The sequence below is a fragment of the Lissotriton vulgaris genome, chromosome 6, assembly GCF_964263255.1.
Source record: "Lissotriton vulgaris chromosome 6, aLisVul1.2, whole genome shotgun sequence".
NCBI classification, from domain to species: domain Eukaryota; kingdom Metazoa; phylum Chordata; class Amphibia; order Caudata; family Salamandridae; genus Lissotriton; species Lissotriton vulgaris.
In genome coordinates this window covers 1,891,317,857-1,891,344,807 of record NC_141694.1, presented here as the reverse complement: position 1 = coordinate 1,891,344,807, position 26,951 = coordinate 1,891,317,857, and the positions used below count along the sequence as shown (strand labels likewise).

General features: G+C 48.0%; 1 protein-coding gene across 2 annotated transcripts in view; it reads right to left on the bottom strand.

Moving 5' to 3' along the window:
• Positions 1-3,321: 3,321 nt before the first annotated feature.
• LOC147709790 (fucolectin-4-like) overlaps positions 3,322-26,951 on the bottom strand; it is a 200,100-nt gene continuing 176,470 nt past the window's right edge. For both annotated transcript variants that reach the window (XM_086925560.1, XM_086925561.1), the window contains exon 6: positions 3,322-3,878. In XM_086925560.1, the coding sequence (XP_086781686.1) occupies positions 3,731-3,878 (148 nt within the window). In that variant the 3' untranslated portion in view covers positions 3,322-3,730. The remainder of the gene's footprint in view (positions 3,879-26,951) is intronic.

The window sequence follows — 26,951 nt, the reverse complement described above, 5'->3', positions numbered from 1 at the left end:
GGAGACAACTATAATATAGGGTATTTTACACTTTTTTAGGCCATGTTGACCTGATAATCACTTCAACTTTTCTGCAGAATACCAAACTATCACTACAAAACACTGCAAGCTAAGCAATCGCAACACACAACCCTAATAATTCTCACACCTCCGCCACTAGAACTAGTTCCCAAACCACTGGAACTCCATCGATCCTTTGAACTGAAGCAAGGGCTTTAGGGGTTTGGACTGGGTTTGGGCAATTTCTGAATGGGACACCCTAACTCCCAGTCAACAGTCCCTTACTACCTGCTGTAGTGGATTCAGAAGGCTCCCACTTTTCCTTCCACTTGGATCGTATTTGACTGATTGAGGCAAAAGGGGAGTTAACATTCAATAGAACAGATCGACATTTGTGCAACCATTTTGGCTACACAAGCAAGACTGGGAATCGGAGGACAAAGTCAAGATGTTTAATACAAATTAGCAGTTAGTTTAATGTAAATTAATCTCAAAAACATGCTGTAAAGATACAGAATAGCCAAACCTCCTTAAGAAGTTCAGGCCCATTAGCATACGGCACGCAAGAAGTTCAGTCACAGTAATGGAAACGATTAGCATACAAAAACATGAGTAAAGTCCAAATTCCTAAAATGTAGAATCTAAGGGCCAAATGTATCAACACATTTCCCCATAGACACAGAATGGGCAAAACCCTTTGATACATCTGGCCGTAAGCTTCTAAGGGTAATTGAGTCTGAAGGGTCTCGGAAAGTTGGGAAAAGCAGAAAAAGGAAAATATGCGGGAAGGTGTCAGCATTGCAGATGCTCGGTCAAGAGTCTTCTAGGGATGGGAATAGGTGTTAGCTTAAGCCACACTCAGCAAAGAGTCCAAGGGGAAAGCAGGGAAGAGTGCACCTCTCAAAGTTCAAAGAACAGAAGCCTCTTTCCAGCTGTGCGAACATCAGTTAGTAACTCACAAAGCCTCTGGACGACACCCCTTACTCACCTCCATCAGGGGCTTCTCATGTGATGAGCTGCAACTTCAGCAGATTCTCCCAGATCAGTCCTGCTTGAGCATCACACAACTGCAAGAAAGTCTGTTAAAGCTCTGGCTCGCTCTTTTCCTTGTCAATGTCTTCTTTTCAGGCTCTCTAACACTAGTACAATGTTGCATATATATTCTTAAACTAACAAACTATGAAAACAACCTGCAATAAAAAGACATGCAAGCAAAAATGGAAAAGAAATATTTTATGCAGAAATAGGCCTACTAAAGTCAATTTAACAAGAGATTCAATGGTGACCAGAACGTGTTCTCCTGTGCTCATACAGCGACATATAAATGACAGATGTCAGTATGTTAATTCAAAATTACGTTCATGATGTATCTTAAGTAAATGCATTATAACTTGGAATACATGAACCTAGATGTAAACATGAACTTCATTTTAAATGCTAATGTGAAAACATTTGTGCATACGTTTATATAAATCTTTATTGTTCCTGAAGTATATGCATTTCAGTAGTGTGAGGATGGGTTTATTCAGTTTCTAGGGAATATACTTCATTTTAATAAGGTTAAGGCACATAGGGCCAGATGCAAACAGGAAATCAGCCTGTTTGTGACACTACAAAGAGTGGAAGCATACACTAAACCTGTTTTGCTAATCAGTAATCTATTGTGACTCGCAAATAGGGTTTGCAAGTCGCTATTAGGAAGGAGTGTGCCAAGGGTTAGCAAGTCGCAGGGGGATGTAAGATTGTTTTGCGCCCGCAAATGCGGTCGCAAAACAATCACATTTTCCACCAATTTCAAATTCAGGGGACCCCTTCCCCTTTCTGAGTGAAAGGAAACATTTATTTTAGGGCAGGCAATGGTCCTAGGGACCACTGCCTGCTCTGAAAAAATAAACTGAAACATGTCCTTTTTAAGTTTTTTAAATGCATCTCATTTTCCTTTAAGGAACACGGGCTGCATTAAAAAAAATAAACTGCTTTATTGAAAAAGCAGTCACAGACATAGTGATTTGCTGACCCCAGCAGGCCACCATCCCTGTGAGTGTATGCCATTCCCATTGGCTCATAAAATGCAACCTGCCTCATGAATATTAATGAGGCAGGTCCTTTGCAACCCATCTGGGAATCGCAAACAGTGTCTCAGACACAGTTGTACATCAGTGTGTGTGATTAGCAATTTGAGAGTCACAAGAAAAGGCAAATTGCGAGTCGCAAACACTGAGGGTCGTGCATCTGGCCCACGGTGTCTATGTATTCTCTAGTTCTACAGTGAATGCACTTCAGTCCTGAGTTCAAGTGCAGCACTCCACAATAATAGCGTTAGGATACCTAGAGAATATGGTGCTAACTGCACGTATATATTGCGTATTTGTGACATGTTAGGGTGAAGCCAAAATGACGCTGCTCCACAAGCATGATTGTTTTTTTGAAGTAAGGGATACCCTCCTTCAGAAAAACAATCTGTAAAAGGTTATTCCTCTTTCTATGTCTTCTGCAGAATGCAGCATATGCGGAAAGAGGAAATACAGAGGAGAAGTAAAGATATTTCTCCTCGTTACATCTGGGTCTGGCATGTGCACCAGTTTGACACAATGCCAGGTTTGCTGGCCTCAGTCAGTGACTTGGGGTGGATGCATGAGAACGTCCATTCCCTAGCGTTGGATGGCCTCCTAAAGACAGGGTAAGACAAGCCAGTGACTGGTGCCGCCTTGCGTTACTCCGCCGTGCAGGTGGCTGTCCGTGGCTTAGTAAATCCCAACAAAGGACTTGCGCAAGGACAATTCAGGCCATTAGTAAATATGGGCCTGTCCGTGGGGCCAAGTGATAAGGGCCTGTGCAGGATGACTGACGCCAGGCAAGTGCCTCTGGATTGGAGGTAACCAGCGGCGGCTCGCCGAGGGAGTGCTGTGAGGCAAGGGCGCGGGCGGGGGAGGAGTAGGGCGTGGGGGTAGTGGAGTCCGACATACGACAGACAGGAGTAAGGTAAGTCATTAAATAAATAAAACAATTGACCTTGCACGCACCGCAGCGCCGAGTTGGTGATGCAGTGCGCGCAAGGTCAATTGTTTTATTTATTACATTTCTTACCTTACTGCTGGCCGTCGTATGTCGGACTCTACCTCCCTACCCTGCCCCTCCCCCACCCAACCCCACCGCCCGCAGCACTCCCTCGGCGAGCCGCCACTCGAGGTAGAGCTTGGATACAGTAAATTGACGTTTATGGTGAGATTTGTCATTTATTAGGGGTTAATATAGGTACACACACACACACACACACACACACACAGATAAATATAGAGCATCACAGAGAACAACACAAATAGTTTGTCATAACTTTATAAAGCCATTGATAGCATTCCGCAAAGCCATTGAAAAAAGTGGTGTTTTGGTCTCTCAGCTTTCTAACAATTGCCTTTTACAGTTTGTGGTTGCATTGCAGAATACGTCTAAAACAATGAAAACTTTTAAAAATGATATATTTATTGCATTAAACCGAAAGAATCCTCATAACATTTCATAATATTTTGATTCAAATTAATAAAGAAAAATCCAGAAGATAGAAATGAACAGCAAACATTTTACCGTGATAAATTGAATTAAAGTTCATGCTTCAGCGGCTGCAGGACACTTGAGGTGTTTTCAATACATTGGTTTAGTAGCGCTCCAATATGCAGTTTGATATATATTTTTTATTGAACTATGATTTTGATGAAATGTGCCCATCTTTTTTTCATTCCGGTTGTGCAAAGACCTGCACTTCACAGAGCGTGAGGTACTCCCGTCGGCCTCGTATGATGACGTTCACGTGACGACCGACCATTCCGTGGCAGTAGAATGTCCGGGTGGCACCAGCTGCAACTCTGGAGATGGTGGCACACCTGGGGAAGCAGTGAACAGACAAAGATGAATGTTTGAAACAATTAGCCTTCCTGAGTACTGCTTATTTATCAATTCTACATGTGAGAAGGCCGTTTAGTATTGAGAAAGGCAAGAGGTTGTTTTTTAATGGTTCATCCCCAGAGACACCTGGCATGCCTGCACACATACAGCAGGCACCCACCCTCATAGACCAATACACGCACATTTTCTTAAAGTTTAACAGGCATTCATGCAACCATTCGCACATGCGAGTACATTTACCGGCGTCAATGTATAGACCCATAGCTGTATGTAAAGCTACAACCGTAGAACACTCTCTGCAGCCCAGACAGACTGTGGAGAGCAGCAACAGAGCCCTGGGGGCCAGGCAGTGGGCCTCATTTATGAAAAGTGACGCATCGCTGCGTGAAAGCATCGATGCGTCACTTTACACTGCGCCCTCCTTGCGACACCAATGATGCGTCATATTTACAGTATAGTGAATAAGAAGGTGAGCAACCCAATATACCCTTGCGGGCTCGGGCAGAGTTTGTTATAATAGGAAATGGCCAGCAAGGGTTTTTTTTTGTTCAATAGTTTTTCAGCACTGTTAGGACCTGTTTCGGAACAATCAGAGTACCTAAACCTGAGATTAATCAGTGGCTGTTCTATTTAATCCAAAATAAAGAGTTCCTAAGCAAAAGAACAAGAGATGTTACCACACTAACATCATATGTACAATAAATGATTAATAACTTGGATATTCAAGGTATTGATTATTTTTCCTTTGACATATCAAAAGAGTCCAACTCTGCACATTCTGTTTCATGTCATCTTTTGATTTTCTTCTGACTTTTAGTTGAAATCAATTAATTACTGTGCTTAAGCAGTCTGGAAAAATAATCAATACCTTGAATATCCAAGTTATATCTATGTATGTACCCTACCCCATGTGAATGTTCACCCCTTTTGTACAGAAATATATTTTTTTGCCTTGAACTTAAATAATAATTTTCAGACAACAAAAAATCCTGGTTTCTTGTATTTTTATTAATCATTTATTGTACATATGATGTTAGTGTGGTAACATCTCTTGTTCTTTTGCTTAGGAACTCTTTCTTTTGGATTAAATAGAACAGCCACTGATTAATCTCAGGTTTAGGTTCTCTGATTGTTCCGAAACAGGTCCTAACAGTGCTGAAAAACTATTGAACAAACAAAACCCCTTGCTGGCCATTTCCTATTATTACATATTTACAGTATGACGCATCATGTCCCAAGAAGTTAGAGATACGTCAGTATTCCTGACGTATCTGTATGGTGCAAAAGTGATGCATTGCTGGAGTGTGTCACAAAAGTGCCGCAACTCCAGCAATGTGTCCTTTCACATGGGGAAAGCCCCATGTGAAAGGGCCTGCGTCAGTCATACGCCTGCTGTGAGGCAGGCGTAAGAAATTGACGCATTTGTGTCCTAGAAGTAATCTTATAGATTTCACTGCATCACTTCCATGACCCTTCCTTGCATCAATACGCCCCCCCCTGCATACATTATACCTGACGCAGGAATAATGTGGCGCAGGGGTTTACAAAGTGACACATCTGCTTAGAGGCATCACTTTGTAAATATGGCGCAACAAGACACATTTTTTACGCCGCTGGGGCGTCACAAAAAGTGCCGCACCGGCGGCGTAAAAGTGACGCACGGCCTCATAAATGAGGCCCCAGGGGCCCAGATTTACTCATCTTTCACGCAAAGTGGCAAGGGGCCTGCGCTGTGGCCAGGATTGTTTTTGTAGAAGAAGTGATGGATCCCTTAGAGACAAAAATGTATGACACGGACCTGTTATCAGTCACAAAACTAGTAATCTCACCTTCACCCACTACAACCAATTTGGGCTTGCTTAGGTTAATCCTAAAACTAAATGTGACTGTTGTATCACACTACAGGTAAGATTTTTTAATTAACACCTTGGCTGCTACTCGAATTTTTCCCCTGTGCTGGACATTCCAGAACAGGGTGTGGTTGTGACGGAACCATTCCGTCATCAGCACAGCTCAGCCGTGACTGATGACGGAATGGTTCCGTCACAAGCATCGAAGGGGTTAATCTTTATTCTCATTTAGCACAAGCCTTGCCATATGCTGAATAACAATTACAATCGTCACAGTTGATTTTAAAGCACAATTAGAAAGCATGAAACAACAATTTTAGAACAGAAATGGATCAAGCAAAAAATGTGTAGAACCAAAGAAAAGCCTCCTTTAAAAGTATATGTCTTTATTAGAGACTCATAATGTGATATATGTATCTAGGCTTGATTGGCTGCTATCTGAAAATATCAAGAAGCTAGATTAATCTGTCTCGCCGATAATTCTGGGATTATGCCCTTTGTGCTTCAACATTTTACGTCAACACTGATGTTGATATCTGGATCAAACTCCTACTATTTGGAGCCTTCTCAAAAAGGTAAATATTTTGTTTACAAAAGCTACTGAAGAAACCAACAGCGGACCCCACCGACCTCAAAAACTTCCGCCCCATCTCGCTCCTCCCTTTTCCTGCCAAAGTCATAGAGAAGATCGCCAACAGACAACTTGCCGCCTTCCTCAAGACAAATGGATCCCTCGACCCCTCGCAGTCCGGTTTCAGAGCCAACCACAGCACCGAGACCGCCCTCATTGCAGCCACCGACGACATCCGAGCCCTGCTCGACAACGGGGAAACAGCGGCACTCATCCTCCTGGAGCTCTCCCCAGCGTTCGACACTGTCTGCCACCGCACCCTAGTCCAACACCTCAGCAACACCGGCATCCAAGAGAAGGCACTGAAGTGGATCATCTCGTTCCTCGCCGGAAGAACACAGAGAGACCGCCTCCCCCCGTTTCGATCCGAGGCCACTGAAGTCATCTGTGGCGTCCCGCAAGGATCATCACTCAGCCCCACCCTCTTCAACGTCTACATGAGACCTCTCGCCACAATCGCACGCCAACACAACCTCAATATCATCTCCTACGCCGACGACACCCAGCTGATCCTCTCCCTCACCAGAGACCCCGACACCGCCAGAACCAGCCTCCACGAAGGGATGAAAGACGTCGCCGAGTGGATGAAGAACAGCCGCCTGAAACTGAACTCAGACAAGACGGAAGTCCTCATCCTGGGACCATCACCCTCCGCCTGCGACGACTCCTGGTGTCCCCCAGCCCTGGGCACCGCCCCCAAGCCTACAGACCATGCACGCAACCTGGGATTCATCCTGGACTCCTCCCTCTCGATGACCAGACAAGTCAACGCTGTCTCCTCTTCTTGCTTTCACACCCTCCGCATGCTCCACAAGATTTTCCGATGGATCCCGACCGAAACCAGGAAGACGGTCACCCAGGCCCTCGTCACCAGCCGACTGGATTACGGAAACACCCTCTACGCCGGAACCACAGCCAAGCTACAGAAAAGACTCCAACGCATCCAGAACGCCTCCACCCGACTCATCCTGGACATCCCCCGACGCAACCACATCTCCGGCCTCCTGAGGGAACTGCACTGGCTCCCCGTCAACAAGAGGATCACGTTGAGGCTCCTCACCCACGCTCACAAGTCTCTCCACGACCTGGGCCCCAAGTACCTCAATGACCGCCTGACCTTCCACACCCACCCGCTAGCTATGGTCTGCTAGCCTCGCCCTCGCCGCCGTACCACACATCCGAAGAGCCACCACCGGAGGCAGATCCTTCTCGTACCTGGCGGCCAAGACATGGAACTCCCTCCCCATCCACCTCCGGCTGACCCAGGACCACCTCTCCTTCAGGAAGCAACTGAAGACCTGGCTGTTCGAGCAGTAGCGGACCCCTTCCCCAAGCGCCTTGAGACCCTTCCGGGTGAGTAGCGCGCTATACAAGTGTCATGATTGATTGATTGATTGATTAGCGACTGTTCACACAAAATTGTACAATCACAGCTGAAGTCTGCAAAGAGGACACGCAGGATCAGGTTGCAAGGGGTTGTCCCTGACACTATGGAGGAGGGTGTTGTCAACTACTTGTAGTGTGGCGGTCTCTGACATGCAGTGTGGTGTGAAGACTGAGTGTTAGTCCTGTAGAAGATCATTCATGCTGATGTAATCCTCCTGCTGGGAGGCAACTGCTTTCTCTGTTATTTGTCCTATGAATGGAAGGCCAGTAACAGGGCCATCCAGTGAATGGAAGGTGGGGAACAGGGCAGACGTTGGTGAGGCCGTGCATGGCAGATGGTGGCTAGCCCTAGGTGGGCAGTGCTACGCAAACAAAGGATGGATGTAATGCTGAATAAATCATACATTCACCCCCAGTCAAGACATCTGGGTTAAATCCATTGTTCTTGTGCACACCATGCCACCCCAGTTTAGACCCAGCCCTCTGGATCTGCCAGTGGAACAGCTTTTCTATAAGCGCTAGGAAGCGCTGTTGTTTGCACCTGTTTTTGAATCTTATCCGAATGCAAGAGCGAGGACGCGCTGTGTTGTTTTTTTTTGTAAATCCTTTCTGACGACAAGCATGAGGATGCGCGGCGCTAAGTTTTGATCAGTTTCACCAGTGAGCGCGAGGACGCGCTGGTTTCTTTCAAGCTCTTTCCGACTGCAGGCAAAAGGTTGCGCTGCTTTCAGTTCTTTGGTTTCTTTCACCTGCAAGCGCGAGCTAGCGTGGACTGCATTTTTTCCTTTTTAATCTCGCTTAGATCAAGGTTGCCCTCTCACGCTCTCACACTCTGCTTCCTTTAATTACCCATGGGATTGTAGTACAGTGGGAACCTACAAGGAGCTAATTTTCTGTATTATTTCGAGACTCCGCAAAGGACTAGTCACGTGAGTACCAAGGAACCTAACCCTGCTGTGTCATTTTTTTATGGATTGATTATATCGCTCTATGCTGTAATAGAGTGAGGGAAATTATAGTGCCTGCTTTGGTAGGATTTGTGAGACAGTACATCCCGGGACTGCTTCAGCTGGGAACATTGGCAGATGCATGCCTTTGGAATAGACTAGTGGCACGTCAAACTCATCCTGTCTAAGGAATTCTCTGTTTTCTATTTCTTTTTTTAATGGATTGACTAGGAACTTTCCGTACAAGCACCACCCGTATAAGGACCATTGTGAGTATCTGAAAGTACACAGTCTGGACTTATAATAGATTCAATAATAAGTGTAATAGAATATTTTCCTTAACCTGTTCCTTTCCCTCTTGTCTATTGCTGCAGGTTCCTTTTACCTCTTACTTGGCCCCATCGTTCCTTTGGATTGGTCCGACTATGTCTCTTCACTCCCTAGGGATACTGCTCTACCCTTCTGAGTATAGTGTCAGAGGGTGGCAGGATCTCAGGGGAGAGGAAAGACTCTCGCTTCGCTCCTGGGATATTGGAGTTTCTGTGTGGAGACTTGAGGCCTCAAAAGTATGACATTGTTGTGCATTCTGTCCATCACCTGTTGTTTTTGCTTTTGTCACCCCAAGTGGGCTGGATATGCCCAGATGTGAGTCCCGTGCTCTCCACACCACTGGAATCAAGCTATCCTGGCTGATGAGGGCTGAAAGCCCAAAACCAGTCCTTGGATGCTTATATCCAGTCCAGGGAGGACCTGTCTTGGCAGTTCGGGCTGTACTGTCCCCATGGGGCACAGGGTCAAGACTGATTTGCATATGGCTGGGTCCAAACTGAAATGGCATGGTGAGCCAAAAAACGATGGATTTGGTCCCAGATCTCTGTACTGGGGTGAATGTAAGACATTGTTCTGCATTCTGTCCATCAACTGTTGTTTTTGCATTAGCCCTAGGTGGGCGCCAGGGCACCCACTTTTTTATTTTGTTCAAATAATTTTATTAGAGTTTAAAAAACAGAGAAGTACAAATAATAAATGCAATGAGTGATACAGGATAGAAAAAGCAGTACATATGCAAAACGTATCAAAGAGCATATCAACCTCAAAATACATACAAGTTATGTTTGAGTTAAAGAGAGACAAGCCATGTATCACAAAGAATACCATAAAAGATAGACAGGGAAAAATCAAAGAGACAAAGGGGAACAGGATGGGGAAGGAGGGGTCAGGGGTATCCCAGTGGAGCAATTTCTACAAAATAATAAGAGGAAACGGAAAAATAGATAAAGAGAGTAAGCATGAGAAATAATCATAAAAGGGTTCAGGTATTAGAGGTATTAGAATTGGAAACCCCGGGGTCTAGAGAGCAATGCTGAACATATTTGTTCAAAGTTTGCCATACTGCCCTGTAGATATTTGGGGAGGAGTGACTCTCAGAATGCAACGTGTGAGCACTACGAAAATAAGACACGCAGGGCCACCAAGTGTGAAGAAAAATGTGTTGAAAGGACTTTCCTTCTGTGAGAATCACTTTGATTGCAATAGACAAAAGTAAGTCCAGTAAGGCCTGTCAGACTTGTCAAAAGGGAGAGGAACAAATGAAGCCCAGACGCCCAGAGCAACCATCGAAAAGGGCAAGTTAAGAGGAACATTGAAAATACTCGACAAGTGCTTCTGTGTAGAAGCCCAATAGTCGGCTAATAGCGTACAATCAAATAATCTGTGTTGATGGGTTCCTGGTTCCAAATCACAAATCCAGTAGCTATTATTATCTCTTAACGTCAATTTGTATAGTCGCGTAGGAGACCAATTAAGCAAAAGCATTGTAAAAAATGTATATTGGATAACGGCAAAAGCAATTTTATTACGAAGGGAGGGATTCCCAATCAAAGACCAGCCATTTAGCTAACTGTGTTAAAAAACCTTTATCAAAGTATTTGGACCATGTGGTATGAATAGATAAATACTGTGGGGCTGACGGGCTTGATACAACATTGGTAAGCTGTGGATGCTACATGCCCTGTCTGGAGCAAAGGGTCAGGAGATTACAGAAAGATGAGTGAATAGAAAATTGCTATTTTCAGAGCTTAACATTAACCTTCTAAAAGCTATTAAAGTCTAGCTTAGAAAGATCATATTTTGTGGCTAGATTTGTAAAAGGAAGAGGTTCACCATCAATGTCGTAAAGGTCCTGAATAATCTTAATGCCATTAGATGCCCAAACATTAGAAAGGTGAGGATCAACATCAAGGGTGAGTTTTGGATTAAACCAAAGAGAAGACCTCCTAGAATTATAGAAGCGACTCTCAAGCATCTCGCCAATGGTCTTTAGAGCAGAAACTGCATTGTTAAGAATATGATGAGAATGAGAGGGGACATCTTTTTTCATCAAAATGATGGATGACAGACTATAGGGGGGTGACAAAGAGATCGTTCAATGTGTATCCATGGAGGAATATAAAGTGAATCTGGTGAAAACAAAAACACCCCTTGAGACACTAGGAAGGCCGCTTGGTACAGGTACCTGTTTGGGAAGCTACAACCACCCAGAGCAACAGGTTTCTTACAAGATGTATACAAGATCCTTGCACATTTGTCGTTCCACATAAATGTCGCAGTAAATCAGTCAAGATCATGAAAAGTAGCATTGGTGATAAAAAATTAACTATTGGCGTAATCATCATTAAAGAAAATAAATTTGGGAGACCAGTTATTAAGAAGGTCTTTCAGTTTGACAAATATAAATGATTTGTTAAAGGAAACTGTTTCTATCAGGTCTCTACAAAACCTGGGGGCATATTATCAAGGGATTTATCTCCGCTTTTTTGGCTTTAAAAGCCAAGAAAGCAGAGATATAATTATCTCCCTATTACCTAGCTGTCGCTAACACCAGTTAGCGACAGCTAGTAGGAGATAGCGACCATCTTGGGCCCCGCTTTGCATGTCAGAGAAATTTATCACTAATGACATGCAAAGTGGGCGTGCCAAGATGTTAGCGACTGGAAACAGTCGCTAACATCGCTATCTCCTATGACCAACTTATGGTGATATTCGCGCTAAGCGCGAATATCTCCAAAAGCTAACACCTGCCTGAGCAGTTCTTAGCCATGTTATCCAATGGGAGGTGGATAACATGGCTAAGAGCATTAGCTCGCTAATGCATGAATATCGCGGACTTTTCAGCGATATTCATGCATTTCGGCCGATTTTTATCACTTAGGATATAAACCTTGATAATATTAAGGCTCCTAAGCGATAAAAATCGTCGCTACACGGCGATAGAATTATAGCCGCTAAGCCAACATAGCGATAATTATCGCTAGTTGTTGGTAATATGCTCCCAGATTCCCAAATACTTAAAGAGAGAGGACTGCCACTTCAGACCCGAAACACCAAAGTGGAGGAAAACAATTTCTCCTTATTTAGTGTATACCCAGAGACCTTCGAAGAGTCTTGGATGATACTAATTATGGAAGGAATAGCCTACTCAACATCTTCAGAAAATATGAGAATGTCAACTGCATATGCAGCCGTCTTAAAAGTAAGACAACCAAATTAAAGGCCTCTAACCCGTTGGCAGCGTCGAACGTTCAGCTCCAGTGCTGAACGTTCGAAAAACGGGTGGGGCAGCGCGGCCAATGGATGTGCGCAGCACTACCAAGGTGGTGCTCGCAACGACCGTTGGCGGACGGCAGCAGCCAATGGGTTAATGTTAGGTCCGGAATTAAGAAGTCTAAGTAGAGGATCAATCGCAAGCAAGTAAAGTAGGTGAGTCAGATGGCACCCCTGTCTCGATCCTTGGTATAGAAAGAAGTGAGCCATTAATTCTATTGTTTGCCTTAATGTTTGCGTATAAAGCTAAGATCATGTTAGTCATGCCTAGATCATGAGTTTCGAAATGGCATGTAAGAAAGGCAAATAAACCTTATGTTGTAATCTCTACCTGTTATTACCGACCTTTGGTACCTTCCGCCCTCCCCTTCCCATCCTCCCCTTTTGGTACATTCCCCCTTGAAGCTTACCTTAGAATGTTCACCTCAAGCAGAACTGTCATTGCTGTGGAGACTAGATGATTGGAATAAAGGAGAGTTCTATTACAGCTGTGTCTCTCTCTTCATTAATACATTATAACACCTTATTAAATGCCTTTTTTGTGTCAAGAGCAATTGCAGCTGAGGGAAGTGTTAATATATGGGGGCTTTTTTATAATGTGACTGAAGGTACAGATGTTATCTCTTGCAGGACGACCTTTGACAAAGCCAGTTTGAGAGTCATGCATTAGATTAGGGAAACATGCTTCCAATCTGTTAGATAGAATCTTCGCATAGATTTTGGCTTACATATTTAAAAGCAAAATAGGACAATAATTTTTAGGATCAGAGTGATCCTTGCTCTGTTTCAGGATGACCACAATGGTGGCCCCAGCCGGAGAGACCGAGACGCTTCCCGACAGGGCATAATGATCAAAACCTCTTATGAGATGACCAATAATTGAGTGAGTAAAATTCTTATGGAAGATGATTTGATGGCCGTACGTGCCCTGAACCGTGCCTGACTGCATGGCTTTAATAGTTTAAACAATTTCCTCAGAGTCTATTGGCTTATTCAAACGCAACCTATGTGAGTCAGAAATAATGGACAAAGAAAGGGAACAAAGGAACTCCAGACAAGTGGACTTCTCACATGACAATTTAGAGGTATATAACTTTTCATAGAAATCTCTAAATACCTCAAGGATATCTTGATTGAAAACTTTTTGTGAACCATCTCTATCTGTGATATAGGTAATTTGGGTGCGCAGGTTGGTGGATTTAAGAGTAAGTGCTAACAACTTACGTAAGAGGAAATGAAGCAATTTTTTAGCATGAACCCCAGGAGTTATAGAATATTTTAGTAGTCTCATATCCTGTAGAAGGGATTTCTTATTTGAGTGCCTATACAAAACTTCTTTCTGTTGAATTTCCTCTCCAAATGATTAAAGATAATTTATTATTTCACAGGTTTTTTAAAACATTTTTTTAGTGATATGGCCTCTCAGTACACATTTAGGATTAAGGACTAGCAGTCAAGGACCCAGGTTTCTTGATCTCTTGTTGCAGATCAAGAACATCAGACTCATTGTCCAAGATTTCACTATTTAAGCGCCACACACGATTCCCACCCTTGACAGCTAAGCTAAGAATGGACATAGCGATTGCTGCATGATCAGACACAACTGTTGGGTGGATCCATGTGTCAGACATATCTTGGAGAAGAACAAAGAGAAGAACGTAATGTAACCACTCTGTGGGTTATGTAGTCTCCAAACGTTCACTAACTGATGAGACGTGCAGACATTAAGTAATTGTTTATGTGCCCTAAGGGCTCTCTATCGGAATGCAGAGTGACGGTCCAAGATAGGGTCCATAAGAAGATTGAATCTCGACCTACAACTGTCTAAGAATGCAGAGGAATATAAGAACGTTTTTGGTGACTGTACTCCAAAACCCAGGGTTATCCGAGTTGGGTGCATACATATTCATGACATATAATGCTTGAGATCCATTGATCAGTCCAGTAAGTAGCCATCTCCTATTGGTGTCACATTCCGCTGTGACTCTGGACAAACCTGATTCTTTAGAAACAAGGGTAAGAACCCCATTATGCTTCCTCAATGCTTCAGAGCAGCCAATGTCCACAACCCAACCCTTTCTCATGAGCAGAGCCTCTTTAGAACCTAACTTGGTCTCCTGGAAGAGTACAATGCCCCCCTCAAACCTTTGTAATAATCCAACATTTTGGACCTCTTGATTTGGTGATTCACCCCTTCAGTAATTAAGGACACAACTTCTAGAGGAGATGTTTGGACAATAATAGAACAATGGAACCACAGTGGATAATAATGAGCTCAAAATGAAACCTAGCAAGACAACACACTGGAAGAAAAGAAGATGCTCCACTGGAAAAAGGGAAAAAAGGGGGTGAACAAAATAAGAAAGAGGGAAAATATTGAACCATATCTGCCCTGAACCAGGACAGAGAAGTAATGAGACCCCTTCCCACCAGGGACAGCATGCATAGGGAAAAAGCAGGGATAATGCACAGTAAGAGCTGACAAAATATAGAACTGATAAAAAAACGAGAAAGATAAGTAGCACAGGTGGCAGATTTTGGGAGAAAATAGAAGCAGTAGGGAAATCCGTATTTAGTAGGATACTTCAGAATGCAAATCACATGAAAGGTCACTCTGGGGACAGATAGTATACATAGTAGAAGTAAGACAACCAGGATGAAAGATATGCTGTTAGATCTGGGGGTCTCTAGTTGGCAATGGTATTCACCTTTGTCCAAATAGGGACCCTTACTTCTAAGTCAGGATAAGGGGATTACACTCCTAAATAACCCCTGCTCACCCCCTTGGTAGCTTGGAACGAGCAGACAGGCTTATCTCAGAAGCAGTGTGTTAAGCATTTGTGAATATGCACAGTAATACAGTGAAAACACTACAGATGGACACAGCACAGGTTTTATAAAATAAGTATTCTTTATATAGACTTAAGACAAGACCACAAACGACAAAAATCCACAATACTGTACTTAAGATGACTTAAAGATGCTAAAAGTTGCTTAGTTCAAGTTGATGATAAATGCGACAAAGTTCTCAACAAAGTACCTTTGCGTAACGCAAGGTGAACAAAAGGCTCGCAAAAGGGGAGATGCGTCAATTCCTTGATCCAGGGGAAATGATGCGTCGTGCCTCAATGCTTGCGCAGAGTAGGGGATGCGTCGTGATCCTTACCGGTGCGGGGATGTTGTGTAGGTTCTCGGCCTGCGGGCCCGTTGTGATGCGCAAGATGGCGCCTTGATGCAAGGCGATGATCCGGGTGCGATGCGAGAAGATGGCGCCCTTGATGCGACGTTGCAATGACGATGCGTAGACGCCCTGGCAGCCTTGCGACGACTTGGGATTTTGGAGCCGCGACAGGCACTGTGACTCGCTCCAATGGTGATGCGATGGCGACTCTCTCTATGGCGTCACCCTTCCCCAGTGCTGGGACAGCAGGCAACTTTAATGAAGACACGCTTCCTGGAAGATGCGGTGGCAGCACGCTTCTCCGGCGATGCGACGATTTCAGCTGCTGCGGCGACGCGTTTCCAGCTCCCAGCGACACGCTGGGAATTCCCTGGAAGGAAATTCACAGGGAGAGCTGGTAGTGAAGTCTTTTGTCCCTGAGACCTCAGCAGGAGGCAAGCACAAGTTCAAGCCCTTGGAGAATATTCTGTAAGATGATGAAAGTCCTTAAAAAGTTCCTTCTCCTTGCCTTGGCAATGAAGCAACCACTTCAGGCCAACCCAGCAAACTGCACACTGGCAGAGGGGCAGTCCAAACTCCTGCAGCTTCCATGGTTCTTCTCCTTGGCAAAAGTTTTCTTGTTCCAGAAGTGATCTAAAGTTCTTGGGACTGGGTCCCAATATTTTTACCCCCAAATCCTATGCTCTCTGAAGGCAGAGAGGCCTCTGCCCTGTCCAAACCAGTTCCTGAGCACTTGGTTTACAGGACTCTCTCCTTCCTTTCACAGTGCAGGGCAGAGACATCAGATGCGCCAAAGGAGGTGGAGCCAGCACAGTGAAGGGATGTCACAGCCCTGGAGCACTTTATTGACAGGTTTCCTTGTCTCCTTTCATAGTTCAGGGCAGAGACATAAGATAAGCCCAAGGAGGTAGAGCCAGCATTGTAGAGGAAAGGCCAAGCCCTATTCAGGTCCCAGGTGCAACTCCTCCCTCCCATCTAGATGCAGATCTCTCTATTCACCACTGCGCTGTCCCAGCCGGTCTCCTGGAATCCCCCAGCCCTGTCACTCACAAACCCTGACAAGGAATGCACAACCTAGCAGAGGCAGGCCTGGACAATTAGGCAAGAAAAATACCTATATTTCTAAAAGTGGTATTTTCAAACACAGAATATTAAAACCGACGTTACTAAAAGATGTATTTTTTTTAGCCTGAGTTCAGGCATATTAAATTTGAATTTCTACCATGTTCCCTGAATCAGTTAGGATAATAAGAATGTAGTAATCTAACTGCCCATTCTAGCCTATGGAGAACATGTAGCCTTGCAATAGTGAAAAACGAAAATGACTGTAATTCACTATTAGGATATGCTACACACACCAGAGCATGTCCTACCTTATACTTACAATGCACCCTGCCCTTGGACCTACCATAGGGGTGTCTGATATGAAGCAAAGGGAAGGCTTAGGGACTGGCAAGTGGGTGCACTTGCCAAGTCGACATGGCAGTCACAGACTGCACACAGGCCTTGCAATGCAGGCCTGAGACACACTTTACAAGCTGCTTCTGTGGGTGGCACAACCAGTGCTGCAAGCCCACCAGCAGCATTTGTTTTACATGCCCGGTGCACACCTGGTGCAATGTACTAGGCTCTGATAGGTAAATCAACTAACCCAATCATGGAATCACTAATCAGTATATCAATTTAACATAGGGGGCACTTGCACAGTGGCACTGAATAGCAGTGACACAGTGCCCAAATCATATAACCAACAAAAACATTAAAAAAACAGTGGAGACAATCAGAAAAAATGGAAGGGAAACTCACGGCAATGATGCCAGGTCTAACACTTATTGCAGGCTGAAGAGCTTCTATTGTCATGAAGTGTGTTCCTACTCAGAGCAATGGAAGGTTTGCATGTCGCAAATCAAAGTCGGAGGAGCCGACAGACGCCGCATCTTGATGTGCTCATCCACTCGTAAACAGAGAAGGTCAAAAAGCACTGGAAGCACAGTCCACCATGAAGAACCAAGGCTACAAGACACGCCACCGAGGTCCTACAATAAACCACCACCTGTGTGTTCAGTTAGATCATTGAATTCGGTGTCCCGGATAGTATCCCGTGCTGGCATGTGGACGGAGCTTAGCACAGAGCAGCCATCTTAGACGCGCACCAAGCCATGCCAGAGGGCACCCACTTTTTTAAAAAGGTGCTGCCGGAACCTGGTATAGGTTGTTTTAAAATATCAAATAGTTAACAGCCTCTAACATTCGCTCCAAACATTTCAAGCTATATTTTCCCACTAAACCTGCATTTTAAGTTAACCTAGAAAATTACACAGTATTACACAGTATGGCACGAGCGCACAGCGGACGCGCGCAGCGGGCACGCTGGCGGTACACCAAAGGCAAGCACGTCTGTGCCCGTCCGCCATCGTTCCGTGCTCAGCGCCAGCCCCCCTGTTCAGGGGAGGTCAGGTAACCCCCCTAAATTGCACTATGATTGTACATTTAAAAAATATCTTAACACTAATACTAGGGCCCATTCCTGTCTCTGTATCAGTCCCGATTTCTAGCTCTTGGAGCCTTTTAAAGTTTGCCCAGGGATTGAAATGCCAGAGCTTTTATTTCAAACTATAGATTCTTGGAAAACTTATGAAAAGATAGAGAGGCAGATGAGTACCTCTATTTGGAAATGTGTCCTCATGAATGTGAGATCCCTGATTAAATATAGTACAGAGTGTGCTTCATTTATAGAGTCTGAAAGCGTAAAGATTGCTTCCATCACAGAATCCTGGACTGATAAAACATCAGTTCCGGACTTAGTTAAGGCCAGGTCTCCAAACTATGTATGATATACTCTGAATAGGCTTATTGGAAGAGGAGGCGGATTAGCGGTCATCTACCATTCCTCTCTTGTCCCTACATTTAGTCTGGGAGTGGTGGAAGGCTGCGAGGCTTTGGACTTCTCCTTTCGCCTATCTCCTCATCACACCTTTCAAGGCTCTCTCATCTATAGACCAACCGGCCCTAGAGGTTGTTTTATTGATCAGGAGGGTCGACTTATGGAAGTTGTATCACCGCTAGTTCTTATACTGTTTTAGGCGACTTCAATTTACATTTGGAAGCCTCTTCAGACACGGACACAGCCAAATTGTTAGATGTAATGAAGGGCAATAACTTTGAGCAACTTGTGACTGGTGCGACTCATCAGGCAGGACACATACTTGACGGTATTTTTTCTAATAATCCACAATTGCAAGTTACGACTATCCTTCCGTTACTCTGGTCTGACCACAAGGTGATTTTATTTAACCCTACTATCCCCGATCGCCATCCTCAGAAGCTGTTGGAATTGGGGGTTGCCCAAGTCTCAAAGGGGGTAGCATGGCATCAAGCGGGCAGGCCAAACTTGGAGGACATGTGAAGCACTCACGCAGTACCCACAGTCAACACACCAGGCACACTACAAAAGAGGCAGGACACCAATTTGAGTTGGAAAATTAAGCAGTTTAGTATCTCCAACCTGCAAGGCAAAAATGCATTAACAGTGTCATCATAACACGGCGCCAACTGGCACCAGAGCCAAGTAAATAAAGGGGGGATTATTTACATAGGAAGTAGTCCAAAGTCCATGCTGTAATATCAAAAGGTTAGCATTTGGCACGTAACATCAATGACACCTATATCAGGGAAAAATGCACTTGGCGTATTCGCCCATTAAACATGCAACCAAACATTAGGGGTAAGAACCCAAAATAGCTGGCATTGGCGACTCCTGCAAAGAGAATAGGAATCACCTGGCATTAACATTAAGCAGGAACACCTGTAATAAAACATCAGGTTTCTTCCCCCCTCCACCTAGGGAATTACACATCAGGCAGGGCCTACTCAGGCCTTCATCCTTGAGAGGTTGGCTGAAATTGTAAGTTGCATATTAGCATAACTACACCTCATGCGTGACAACGCCAACCCCACCCCTGTAAGGGAAAAACAACAACAAAGCATTACAGCACATACTAGTCAGGAGCACCTGTAAGAAATCAGTACGGCAGGCTCATTAACCAGGGGCATAACAGGGGCCTGGAATAACTCTTCAGGCCAGCATAGGGGCACCACGTCACTAACAGGGCGCAAAAGCATACGATCACCCATCAGGTGTAAAACCACAGTATACCTAGGCCTCAATAACCTTAGTGTAGGCATAACATTTGCATAACCACCTTAGCAGGGTAATCAGCAGACCATAACACTAGGCGCAGTGGCGCACCACACCTTGACAGGTAACATGAAACGCTGCGTTACCCTAGGCAACCAGCATCCTGATCAGAAATGAACATGGCAAATAACCATTGCAGGGCACAGGGGTCAACAAGCCATTAACAACCAGGTTGAGTTACCCAGCCCTTCACTCTGCAGGGCCTGACACCTAGCTAGGGGTTAACTTGTCCCTCTACCAATCCCGGGGAGGTTTCAGTAATGTCCCAGCCCAGTCTAGAGGCTTAAAAAGGGGATCAATAGGGCCAATGAAACTCAGTACAGTTTCCAGGGGCTAGCACAAGTCCTGTGGCGAGCACCGACACTGTGCCCCGGCCCCTCACTGAGGACCACAGACCGGCGGGGTGGCCTCCCACTTCGGTCGCTCCAATTCGGGGATCCCTCCTCGGCACGGGGGCCCCGCACCAACACTTCACCTGGGTCCCCTTGCCTCACGGGGACCTAGGGCTTGGCGACGCTCTCCTCGCTCTGGCGGGCCGGCACCGACAGCGTGCCCCGGCCCCGCCTTCCTCACCGGCCCCTCGCGTGGGGCACAGACCAGCGGGGTGGCCTCCCGCGACGGTCGCTTCTCTCGGGGCTCCCTCCTCGTCACGGGGGCCCCGCAACGGAGCTTCACCCGGGTCCCCCTCCTACCTCACGGGGACCCGGGGCTTCGATTTCCCTTCTCCCGGTCTTCTCGGCCGATAACCAATCCCTGCGCGGCCTTCAGGGGTCACGGCCGCGCAGGCCAATCAGTGCGTGGCGGGGGCGGGCCGATGACGCGGTCAGGCCCCCGTCAAGTGACGAGGTAGACGGCGGCTTCAGGGCCCAGCGCGGCCCTCACTCCACTTCGGCGGCCCTCTCCTGGCACCGGGGGCCGCCGCAACGAGGCCCTCAGCAGTGGGGGGGGGTCCCACCCACGCCGGACCGTGGCGGTGAATCCCAGCGGCGATAAGGGGTAGGCTCCCTTGTAATTAATTAATAATAAGGCAGACAGCGCGCTGACACGAGGGTAGGCTCCCCAGCGCTGTTTCTCCTCACAGTTTCCTCAGCCCATACAGCGCGACTCTCCTCAGCAGATGGCGCTATTTACAGGCACTGCTCTTCAACGCTTCACCACACAGCGCTATGCAGGGCACAGTTCGAGTTCCTAGCGCTTCTCAATTATAGCGCTTGACAGGCAGTGCTTACAAGGGGGGGTGACAGTTCCTAGGAGCCTACTCTTCCCCAGATAGCGCTTGATAGGCAGTCCAGGGGCAGTCTAATAGACACAGTTCCTCGAGGGCACACTCCTCCTCAGAATAGCGCTTGCCGGGCAGTACCTCACAAGGGCAACAGTTCCTTCAGGCAGCTCCTCACGACCCAGTACTTCCACAGGGTCACAGCTTCAGCAGGGGGAGTGGACAATCCTATTTCTCACCTCCTGGGCGCTTCTTCATCGCAGCGCTGGCGTAACTCCCGGTTCCCACAGTGTCAGGGACCTGGGTAGGGGCCCTCCCTTGTCAGGGGCCCATGGGGACAGCAGAGGGGGGGGTTTATAGGGGTGCAGGGCCCAGCTCACAGGCCCATGTGGCGGTAGCACCTCACAGCAGGTCCCCCTCCCTTCCTTGTCCCTGCGCTGACTGAACCTCTGGTGACACTTCCCCCTATTTATACCCTCCTCCCAGGCAGTGCTAGGACCTTCTAGAATGTTGGCACATCTAGCCTAAACTGGTTCTAGGGGAGGGGGTGAGCACCCTGGGTGCCAGGCTTTCCCTCCAAAAGCTAGGGGTAGCTGGATAATGTTATCTAGACCGCTGACCTATGTCAGTCCAGTGGCAAAACCCATGGCCATGGCATCCATTTTAAAAGCAATACATTTCAGTCAGGTGCGTTTTCAAAATGGGGGATATTTACAAGTGCTCACATTATGTCAGGTAATTACATGTTTCAAAAGGGGTCTCACACCACTCATGGCCTATACAGGTTTAATCCCATGGGGGAGACATCCTAATAAGGGGATCACAAACCGAAAAATTTTGGGGGAAAAAAGGCCAAGTCCAACACGACTCCCCCCCAGCCAAAAGCCAGGGTAGACCGATCAATGCCTTGATGGGCTTCCCTGCTTGGGGCGGAAAAAGGTGGACGCAGGCCTGCAACTACAGGAGCACCTGCAGTCTCTCCTCCACTCTGGAACCCAATGGTTCTCTTTCGCAACCCTCCCTTCAGCAACAAAACCACCCCACTGGTGTTCCCTAGTGGGATGTTTCTCCTTCCTAGAGTGGGAGGCTCTAGCCTCAGGCTTGGAATTCTCTTGAACCACTCTCCTCTCTCCAAATTTCCACTTGTCCACCCCTCTGGGGTCTACACCCTCAGAATGACCAGCCCTTAGGGGCGAGGCTCCCCTCCCCCTACTTCTCCTCCTAGGGTTCCTCCATCTCCTACGCCTGGGGACACCCTCACACAACTCTCTCCCCAACCTGGAGTTGAAACTCACAGGCTGAACCGGTGACAGGGACGAGTCCTCCCTCTCCCTGCACCCCCTCCCAGAATTCTGCACCCTCCTACCCGGAGAAGTACCCCTGGGAGTCACTTCCGGGGGGACTCTGATTACAGATGTCCCTCCCACCAGGGCAGGCAACTCCTGTCCCTGGCCACCCAACCCGGGATCTACGCCCTGTGGCTGAGCCGGTGACAGAGAGGAGACCTTCCTCCCTCTGCACCCCCTCCCAGAGTTCCGCACCCTCCCACTGGAAGTGGTACCCCTGGGAGTCAATTTGGTAGGGACCTGCTTTACAGGAACCCCACCCTCCAGGCCAGGCAACTCCTGAACCCGGAACCCCAGTCCAAGATCTAGACCCTGTGACTGGTCAGTCCCCCGAACCACCGAAGCTCTAATTAATGATGCTCCGGGTTCTCCTGACATAAGGGGATCCCTCCTTCGGGTTGACACATCGGGGCAGCCTAGCCTCCCAAGCTGGGGTTCTCTTAAAGAACACTCCAGGCCTGGTGGCCGCAGCTGGGGCACCTTGGGACACCTCCCCGCCTCACTCCCTTCAGGATCACTCCCCTCAGCCTTCCCAGACGCTCTGGCACTTACCCAGAGGTCTGCCTCCCGTGCAAGTTCCCTGGGGTCTGAGAACCCGCACTGCAACAGATGGTGACGCAGTCTTGGGAAACAACTCCTCAGCATGTGCTCCCGGATAACGGCATGGCACAGCCCTTCCCAATCCTCCACTGCTCTCCTCACCACCCAATCCTCCAGTACAGTCCAACACTCCTCCTCGAACTCTCCCCAGGACTGATGGGACAGCTTTCCCCTGCCCCTAAACACTAACCCGTCCTCCTCCTCCGGGGAATCAGGCACAGTCTCTCGGGCTTCGGGAGTGGGACTCTTTGCACTGGACCTACACTCGCTGCCACCACTGGATCCCACCCACCTCGGTGAATCCAGACTCCTGAAACCACTCTCAGGGGTCAAACTACCCACCTGAGCTGATCTCTCCCTGGCGAAGGCCCTCTCCGCCTCCGCCATCCTCTCCAGCGCTAGGACTCTTTCAGTCTCTAGGCGCTGCTCTTCTACCCTCAGCTGCGCTAAGCCCTCGGCATGCCTGAGCTTTGCCAGCGCCAGCTGATACTCCCTCTCTTCTCGCCTATCTACCCACTCTTCTGGGGACAGGGAAAGGGATGGGGCAGTGCCCCCGGGACTGGACCCAGTGCGAGACTCCCTATCTTCGGTGTCCTCCACAGCTACTGGCGTCTCCGCCCTCTCAAACTCTTCCTCCTCATCGGAATAACTACCTCCCAGGGTTCTGGATGGGGAGCCCTCTCTCTGGTCTCTAACCCACTGACCCTTCAACACCTCGGGGGGGTAGTCAGATAAGTCCCCATCAATCTCTAAGGGCTCTCCCCTCTTGAGGGCCTCATAGAGAAACAGGTTCCTCCTAATGTTCCCTACTGGGGGTATCCCTCTCTCCAGGAGGAAGTCTATCACCTCCTGTTCGGTGTATTCCATCAGTTCCACCTCCTGGTAGATCAACCCCATCGTGGCGAGGTACACCCGGGACACACCCTCCCAGTGGAACAAAGGGACAATTCAGAACACTCTTCAGGAGGAAGCAATCAAAAAACACAATAATCCCCACAACAAGGCTCGGATTACATCCAAAGCTCTATTTGCAGTGTAACCCGTGGCCGCTGTGGTACTGCGCAAACACAAGTCCTATCCCACCGCTCTGCCACCAAATGTTGGAATTGGGGGTTGCCCAAGTCTCAAAGGGGGTAGCATGGCATCAAGCGGGCAGGCCAAACTTGGAGGACATGTGAAGCACTCACGCAGTGCCCACAGTCAACACACCAGGCACACTACAAAAGAGGCAGGACACCAATTTGAGTTGGAAAATTAAGCAGTTTAGTATCTCCAACCTGCAAGGCAAAAATGCATTAACAGTGTCATCATAACACGGCACCAACTGGCACCAGAGCCAAGTAAATAAAGGGGGGATTATTTACATAGGAAGTAGTCCAAAGTCCATGCTGTAATATCAAAAGGTTAGCATTTGGCACGTAACATCAATGACACCTATATCAGGGAAAAATGCACTTGGCGTATTCGCCCATTAAACATGCAACCAAACATTAGGGGTAAGAACCCAAAATAGCTGGCATTGGCGACTCCTGCAAAGAGAATAGGAATCACCTGGCATTAACATTAAGCAGGAACACCTGTAATAAAACATCAGGTTTCTTCCCCCCTCCACCTAGGGAATTACACATCAGGCAGGGCCTACTCAGGCCTTCATCCTTGAGAGGTTGGCTGAAATTGTAAGTTGCATATTAGCATAACTACACCTCATGCGTGACAACGCCAACCCCACCCCTGTAAGGGAAAAACAACAACAAAGCATTACAGCACATACTAGTCAGGAGCACCTGTAAGAAATCAGTACGGCAGGCTCATTAACCAGGGGCATAACAGGGGCCTGGAATAACTCTTCAGGCCAGCATAGGGGCACCACGGCACTAACAGGGCGCAAAAGCATACGATCACCCATCAGGTGTAAAACCACAGTATACCTAGGCCTCAATAACCTTAGTGTAGGCATAACATTTGCATAACCACCTTAGCAGGGTAATCAGCAGACCATAACACTAGGCGCAGTGGCGCACCACACCTTGACAGGTAACATGAAACGCTGCGTTACCCTAGGCAACCAGCATCCTGATCAGAAATGAACATGGCAAATAACCATTGCAGGGCACAGGGGTCAACAAGCCATTAACAACCAGGTTGAGTTACCCAGCCCTTCACTCTGCAGGGCCTGACACCTAGCTAGGGGTTAACTTGTCCCTCTACCAATCCCGGGGAGGTTTCAGTAATGTCCCAGCCCAGTCTAGAGGCTTAAAAAGGGGATCAATAGGGCCAATGAAACTCAGTACAGTTTCCAGGGGCTAGCACAAGTCCTGTGGCGAGCACCGACACTGTGCCCCGGCCCCTCACTGAGGACCACAGACCGGCGGGGTGGCCTCCCGCTTCGGTCGCTCCAATTCGGGGATCCCTCCTCGGCACGGGGGCCCCGCACCAACACTTCACCTGGGTCCCCTTGCCTCACGGGGACCTAGGGCTTGGCGACGCTCTCCTCGCTCTGGCGGGCCGGCACCGACAGCGTGCCCCGGCCCCGCCTTCCTCACCGGCCCCTCGCGTGGGGCACAGACCAGCGGGGTGGCCTCCCGCGACGGTCGCTTCTCTCGGGGCTCCCTCCTCGTCACGGGGGCCCCGCAACGGAGCTTCACCCGGGTCCCCCTCCTACCTCACGGGGACCCGGGGCTTCGATTTCCCTTCTCCCGGCCTTCTCAGCCGATAACCAATCCCTGCGCGGCCTTCAGGGGTCACGGCCGCGCAGGCCAATCAGTGCGTGGCGGGGGCGGGCCGATGACGCGGTCAGGCCCCCGTCAAGTGACGAGGTAGACGGCGGCTTCAGGGCCCAGCGCGGCCCTCACTCCACTTCGGCGGCCCTCTCCTGGCACCAGGGGCCGCCGCAACGAGGCCCTCAGCAGTGGGGGGGGTCCCACCCACGCCGGACCGCGGCGGTGAATCCCAGCGGCGATAAGGGGTAGGCTCCCTTGTAATTAATTAATAATAAGGCAGACAGCGCGCTGACACAAGGGTAGGCTCCCCAGCGCTGTTTCTCCTCACAGTTTCCTCAGCCCATACAGCGCGACTCTCCTCAGCAGATGGCGCTATTTACAGGCACTGCTCTTCAACGCTTCACCACACAGCGCTATGCAGGGCACAGTTCGAGTTCCTAGCGCTTCTCAATTATAGCGCTTGACAGGCAGTGCTTACAAGGGGGGGTGACAGTTCCTAGGAGCCTACTCTTCCCCAGATAGCGCTTGATAGGCAGTCCAGGGGCAGTCTAATAGACACAGTTCCTCGAGGGCACACTCCTCCTCAGAATAGCGCTTGCCGGGCAGTACCTCACAAGGGCAACAGTTCCTTCAGGCAGCTCCTCCTGACCCAGTACTTCCACAGGGTCACAGCTTCAGCAGGGGGAGTGGACAATCCTATTTCTCACCTCCTGGGCGCTTCTTCATCGCAGCGCTGGCGTAACTCCCGGTTCCCACAGTGTCAGGGACCTGGGTAGGGGCCCTCCCTTGTCAGGGGCCCATGGGGACAGCAGAGGGGGGGGTTTATAGGGGTGCAGGGCCCAGCTCACAGGCCCATGTGGCGGTAGCACCTCACAGCAGGTCCCCCTCCCTTCCTTGTCCCTGCGCTGACTGAACCTCTGGTGACACTTCCCCCTATTTATACCCTCCTCCCAGGCAGTGCTAGGACCTTCTAGAATGTTGGCACATCTAGCCTAAACTGGTTCTAGGGGAGGGGGTGAGCACCCTGCGTGCCAGGCTTTCCCTCCAAAAGCTAGGGGTAGCTGGGTAATGTTATCTAGACCGCTGACCTATGTCAGTCCAGTGGCAAAACCCATGGCCATGGCATCCATTTTAAAAGCAATACATTTCAGTCAGGTGCGTTTTCAAAATGGGGGATATTTACAAGTGCTCACATTATGTCAGGTAATTACATGTTTCAAAAGGGGTCTCACACCACTCATGGCCTATACAGGTTTAATCAATTTTGGAAAAGGTGATGGACAGAGTTTCTGAATGATGCAGAATACTCCTACCCAGTCAAGAGATCAGGGCTTGATCCATCACCGTTTTTTAGCTCACTGCACCATCCC